We start from the raw sequence: 5973 nt of genomic DNA, 5'->3' as shown, positions 1-5973 counted from the left end.
CCCTCAGTCCTCAGCCCTCAGTCCTCAGTCCTCAGCCCCTCAGCCCTCAGCTCCCTCAGCCCTCAGTCCTCAGCCCTCAGTCCTCAGTCCTCAGCCCTCAGCCTCAGTCCTCAGCCCTCAGTCCTCAGTCCTCAGTCCTCAGTCCTCAGCCCTCAGTTCTCAGTCCTCAGTCCTCAGCCCTCAGTCCTCAGTCCTCAGTCCTCAGTCCTCAGTCCTCAGCCCTCAACCCCCTAAGTTATTTAGTCTGCCTGGGAGCAAGACATCCTGGTCCGTGACTGGGCTGGGTTTCTTCTTGTAGTCCGTGATTGACTGTAGACCCTGCCACATGCCTCTTGTGTCTGAGCCGTTGAATTGAGATTCTACTTTGTCTCTGTACTGACGCTTAGCTTGTTTAATAGCCTTGCGGAGGGAATAGCTGCACTGTTTGTATTCGGTCATGTTGCCAGACACCTTGCCCTGATTAAAAGCAGTGGTTCGCGCTTTCAGTTTCACGCGAATGCTGCCATCAATCCACGGTTTCTGGTTAGGGAATGTTTTATCGTTGCTATAGGAACGACATCTTCAACGCACGTTCTAATGAACTTCGCACACCGAATCAGCGTATTCGTCAATATTTTTATCTGGCGCATATACTGAAACATGTCCCAGTCCACGTGATGGAAGCAGTCTTGGAGTGTGGAGTCAGCTTGGTCTGACCAGCGTTGGACAGACCTCAGCGTGGGAGCCTCTTGTTTAAGTTTCTGCCTGTAGGCAGGGATCAACAAAATGGAGTCGTGGTCAGCTTTTCCGAAGGGGCGGGGCAGGGCCTTATATGCGTCGCGGAAGTTAGAGTAACAATGATCCAAGGTTTTACCACCCCTGGTTGCGCAATCGATATGCTGATAAAATTTAGGGAGTCTTGTTTTCAGATTAGCTTTGTTAAAATCCCCAGCTACAATGAATGCAGCCTCCGGATAAATGGTTTCCAGTTTGCAAAGAGTTAAATAAAGTTCGTTCAGAGCCATCGATGTGTCTGCTTGGGGGGGGATATATACGGCTGTGATTATAATCGAAGAGAATTCTCTTGGAAGATAATGCGGTCTACATTTGATTGTGAGGAATTCTAAATCAGGTGAACAGAAGGATTTGAGTTCCTGTATGTTTCCTTCATCACACCATGTCTCGTTAGTCATGAGGCATACGCCCCCGCCGCTCTTCTTACCAGAAAGATGTTTGTTTCTGTCAGCGCGATGCGTGGAGAAACCCGTTGGCTGCACCGCATCGGATAGCGTCTTCCCAGTAAGCCATGTTTCCGTGAAGCAGAGAACGTTGCAGTCTCTGATGTCCCTCTGGAATGCTACCCTTGCTCGGATTTCATCAACCTTGTTGTCAAGAAGAATGCTGGGGAGTGGTGCGCGATGTGCCCTTGTCCTTAGTCTGACCAGAAGACCGCTACGTTTCCCTCTTTTTCGGAGTCGTTTCCTTGGGTCGCTGCATGCGATCCATTCCGTTGTCCTGTTTGTAAGGCAGAACACAGGATCCGCGTCGCGGAAAACATATTCTTGGTCGTACTGATGGTGAGTTGACGCTGATCTTATATTCAGTAGTTCTTCTCGACTGTATGTAATGAAACCTAAGATGACCTGGGGTACTAATGTAAGAAATAACACGTAAAATAACAAAAAACTGCATAGTTTCCTAGGAACGCGAAGCGAGGCGGCCATCTCTGTCGGCGCCGGAAGTAGTCCACATACACATGGTTAGCAGATGTTAATGCGAGTGTAGCGAAATGCTTGTGCATTGGGCTGAGCCCTCAGCCCTCAGTCCTCAGCCCTCAGTCCTCATTTCTCAGCCCTTAGCCCTCAGTCATCAGCCCTCAATCCTCAGCCCTTAGCCCTCAGTCCTCAGCCCTCAGTTCTCAGTCCTCAGTCCTCAGTCCTCAGTCCTCAGTTCTCAGCCCTCAGCCCTCAGTCCTCAGCCCTCAGTCCTCAGTCCTCAGCCCTCAGTTCTCAGCCCTTAGCCCTCAGCCCTCAGTCCTCAGCCCTCAGTTCTCAGCCCTTAGCCCTTAGCCCTCAGTCCTCAGCCCTCAGTCCTCAGTCATCAGTCCTCAGTCGTCAGCCCTCAGTCCTCGGTTGTCAGCCCTCATTTCTCAGCCCTCAGCCCTCAGTCCTCAGTCCTCAGCCCTCAGTTCTCAGTCCTCAGTCCTCAGTCCTCAGTCCTCAGTCCTCAGTCCTCAGCCCTCAACCCCCTAAGTTATTTAGTCTGCCTGGGAGCAAGACATCCTGGTCCGTGACTGGGCTGGGTTTCTTCTTGTAGTCCGTGATTGACTGTAGACCCTGCCACATGCCTCTTGTGTCTGAGCCGTTGAATTGAGATTCTACTTTGTCTCTGTACTGACGCTTAGCTTGTTTAATAGCCTTGCGGAGGGAATAGCTGCACTGTTTGTATTCGGTCATGTTGCCAGACACCTTGCCCTGATTAAAAGCAGTGGTTCGCGCTTTCAGTTTCACGCGAATGCTGCCATCAATCCACGGTTTCTGGTTAGGGAATGTTTTAATCGTTGCTATGGGAACGACATCTTCAACGCACGTTCTAATGAACTCGCACACCGAATCAGCGTATTCGTCAATATTTTTATCTGACGCCATGTCTGAGAACATGTCCCAGTCCACGTGATGGAAGCAGTCTTGGAGTGTGGAGTCAGCTTGGTCTGACCAGCGTTGGACAGACCTCAGCGTGGGAGCCTCTTGTTTAAGTTTCTGCCTGTAGGCAGGGATCAACAAAATGGAGTCGTGGTCAGCTTTTCCGAAGGGGCGGGGCAGGGCCTTATATGCGTCGCGGAAGTTAGAGTAACAATGATCCAAGGTTTTACCACCCCTGGTTGCGCAATCGATATGCTGATAAAATTTAGGGAGTCTTGTTTTCAGATTAGCTTTGTTAAAATCCCCAGCTACAATGAATGCAGCCTCCGGATAAATGGTTTCCAGTTTGCAAAGAGTTAAATAAAGTTCGTTCAGAGCCATCGATGTGTCTGCTTGGGGGGATATATACGGCTGTGATTATAATCGAAGGAATTCTCTTGGAAGATAATGCGGTCTACATTTGATTGTGAGGAATTCTAAATCAGGTGAACAGAAGGATTTGAGTTCCTGTATGTTTCCTTCATCACACCATGTCTCGTTAGTCATAGGCATACGCCCCGCCGCTCTTCTTACCAGAAGATGTTTGTTTCTGTCAGCGCGATGCGTGGAGAAACCCGTTGGCTGCACCGCATCGGATAGCGTCTTCCCAGTAAGCCCATGTTCCGTGAAGCAGGAACGTTGCAGTCTCTGATGTCCCTCTGGAATGCTACCCTTGCTCGGATTTCATCAACCTTGTTGTCAGAGAATGCTGGGGAGTGGTGCGCGATGTGCCCTTGTCCTTAATCTGACCAGAAGACCGCTACGTTTCCCTCTTTTTCGGATCGTTCCTTGGAGTGCTGCATCGTCCATTCCGTTGTCCTGTTTGTAAGGCAGAACACAGGATCCGCGTCGCGGAAAAACATATTCTTGGTCGTACTGATGGTGAGTTGACGCTGATCTTATATTCAGTAGTTCTTCTCGACTGTATGTAATGAAACCTAAGATGACCTGGGGTACTAATGTAAAAATAACACGTAAAATAACAAAAAACTGCATAGTTTCCTAGGAACCGACGAGTGACCACCATCTCTGTCGGCGCCCCGGAAGTAGTCCACATACACATGGTTAGCAGATGTTAATGCGAGTGTAGCGAAATGCTTGTGCATTGGGCTGAGCCCTCAGCCCTCAGTCCTCAGCCCTCAGTCCTCAGTTCTCAGCCCTTAGCCCTCAGTCATCAGCCCTCAATCCTCAGCCCTTAGCCCTCAGTCCTCAGCCCTCAGTTCTCAGTCCTCAGTCCTCAGTCCTCAGTCCTCAGTTCTCAGCCCTCAGCCCTCAGTCCTCAGCCCTCAGTCCTCAGTCCTCAGCCCTCAGTTCTCAGCCCTTAGCCCTCAGCCCTCAGTCCTCAGCCCTCAGTTCTCAGCCCTTAGCCCTTAGCCCTCAGTCCTCAGCCCTCAGTCCTCAGTCATCAGTCCTCAGTCGTCAGCCCTCAGTCCTCGGTTGTCAGCCCTCATTTCTCAGCCCTCAGCCCTCAGCCCTCAGTCCTCAGTCTTCAGCCCTCAGTCCTCAGTCGTCAGCCCTCAGCCCTCAGTCCTCAGTCCTCAGCCCTCAGTCCTCAGCCCTTAGCCCTCATTTCTCAGCCCTCAGCCCTCAGCCCTCAGTCCTCAGTCTTCAGCCCTCAGTCCTCAGTCCTCAGCCCTCAGTCGTCTGCCCTCAGCCCTCAGTCCTCAGTCCTCAGCCCTCAGTCCTCAGCCCTTAGCCCTCATTTCTCAGCCCTCAGCCCATCTACCTCTTTAAATGGTATCTCCCTCTTCAAATGGTATCTACCTCTTCAAATGGTATCTACCTCTTCAAATGGTATCTCCCTCTTCAAATGGTATCTACCCCTTCAAATGGTATCTCCCTCTTCAAATGGTATCTCCCTCTTCAAATGGTAGCTACCTCTTCAAATGGTATCTCCCTCTTCAAATGGTATCTCCCTCTTCAAATGGTATTGCCCTCTTCAAATGGTATCTCCCTCTTCAAATGGTATCTCCCTCTTCAAATGGTATCTCCCTTTTCAAATGGTATCGCCCTCTTCAAAGGGTATCGCCCTCTTCAAATGGTATCTCCCTTTTCAAATGGTATCGCCCTCTTCAAATGGTATCTCCCTCTTCAAATGGTAGCTACCTCTTCAAATGGTATCTCCCTCTTCAAATGGTATCTCCCTCTTCAAATGGTATTGCCCTCTTCAAATGGTATCTCCCTCTTCAAATGGTATCTCCCTCTTCAAATGGTATCTCCCTCTTCAAATGGTATCTCCCTTTTCAAATGGTATCGCCCTCTTCAAATGGTATCTACCTCTTCAAAGTATCCCCTTCTCACCCCAACCATATACTGTAAGTCTGGCTCTGACTTTGCTGAACGCTACTTTATTGAGGGAAAATGTACTTCCTGTGACATGTAGTTTTCCCACATAGCAATCTTAAGATGAAGGCACTAACTGTAAGTCTCTCTGGATAGGAACGTCTGCTAAATGACTCAAATGTTAAAGAAAGAGTCCTTGTAAGCCCAGAGCAGGACAGGACAGAGCAGGACAGGACAGGACAGAGCAGGACAGGACAGAGCAGAGCAGAGCAGGACAGGACAGGACAGAGCAGGACAGGACAGGACAGAGCAGGACAGGACAGGACAGAGCAGGACAGGACAGGACAGAGCAGAGCAGGACAGGACAGGACAGAGCAGGACAGGACAGGACAGGAGGACAGGACAGGACAGAGCAAGGACAGGACAGGACAGAGCAGAGCAGGACAGGACAGGACAGAGCAGGACAGGACAGGACAGGACAGAGCAGGACAGGACAGGACAGGACAGGACAGAGCAGGACAGGACAGGACAGGACAGAGCAGGACAGGACAGGACAGGCAGGACAGGACAGGACGGGACAGGACAGGACAGGACGGGACAGGACAGAGCAGGACAGGACAGGACAGGAGCAGGACAGGACAGGACAGGACAGAGCAGGACAGGACAGGACAGGACAGGACAGGACAGGACAGAGCAGAGTCCAGGACAGGACAGGACAGAGCAGGACAGGACAGGACAGAGCAGAGCAGGACAGGACAGGACAGAGCAGGACAGGACAGGACAGGACAGGACAGGACAGGACAGAGCAGGACAGGACAGGACAGGACAGGACAAGAGCAGGACAGGACAGGACAGAGCAGGACAGGACAGGACAGGACAGGACAGAGGACAGGACAGGACAGAGACAGAGGACAGGACAGGACAGGACAGAGCAGGACAGGACAGGACAGGACAGAGCAGGACAGGACAGGACAGGACAGGACAGAGCAGGACAGGACAGGACAGGACAGGACAGGACAGAGCAGGACAG

At 51.2% G+C, this 5973-nt stretch overlaps 1 protein-coding gene across 1 annotated transcript; it reads left to right on the top strand.

The window, feature by feature from the left end:
* Positions 1 to 1831: 1831 nt before the first annotated feature.
* Positions 1832 to 4356, top strand: LOC135566960 (protein FAM186A-like; the record flags this gene model as incomplete). The annotated part of the gene is made up of 2 exons (XM_065014508.1): positions 1832 to 2113; positions 3797 to 4356. Coding segments are annotated over 2 exons (842 nt in total), but the record flags the coding sequence as incomplete, so codon positions are not given.
* Positions 4357 to 5973: the final 1617 nt, after the last annotated feature.

This window comes from Oncorhynchus nerka, unplaced genomic scaffold (genome assembly GCF_034236695.1).
Source record: "Oncorhynchus nerka isolate Pitt River unplaced genomic scaffold, Oner_Uvic_2.0 unplaced_scaffold_2856, whole genome shotgun sequence".
Classification (NCBI taxonomy): domain Eukaryota; kingdom Metazoa; phylum Chordata; class Actinopteri; order Salmoniformes; family Salmonidae; genus Oncorhynchus; species Oncorhynchus nerka.
Note: the sequence above shows the minus strand (reverse complement) of the source record. Positions and strands in the feature narration are given on the sequence as shown.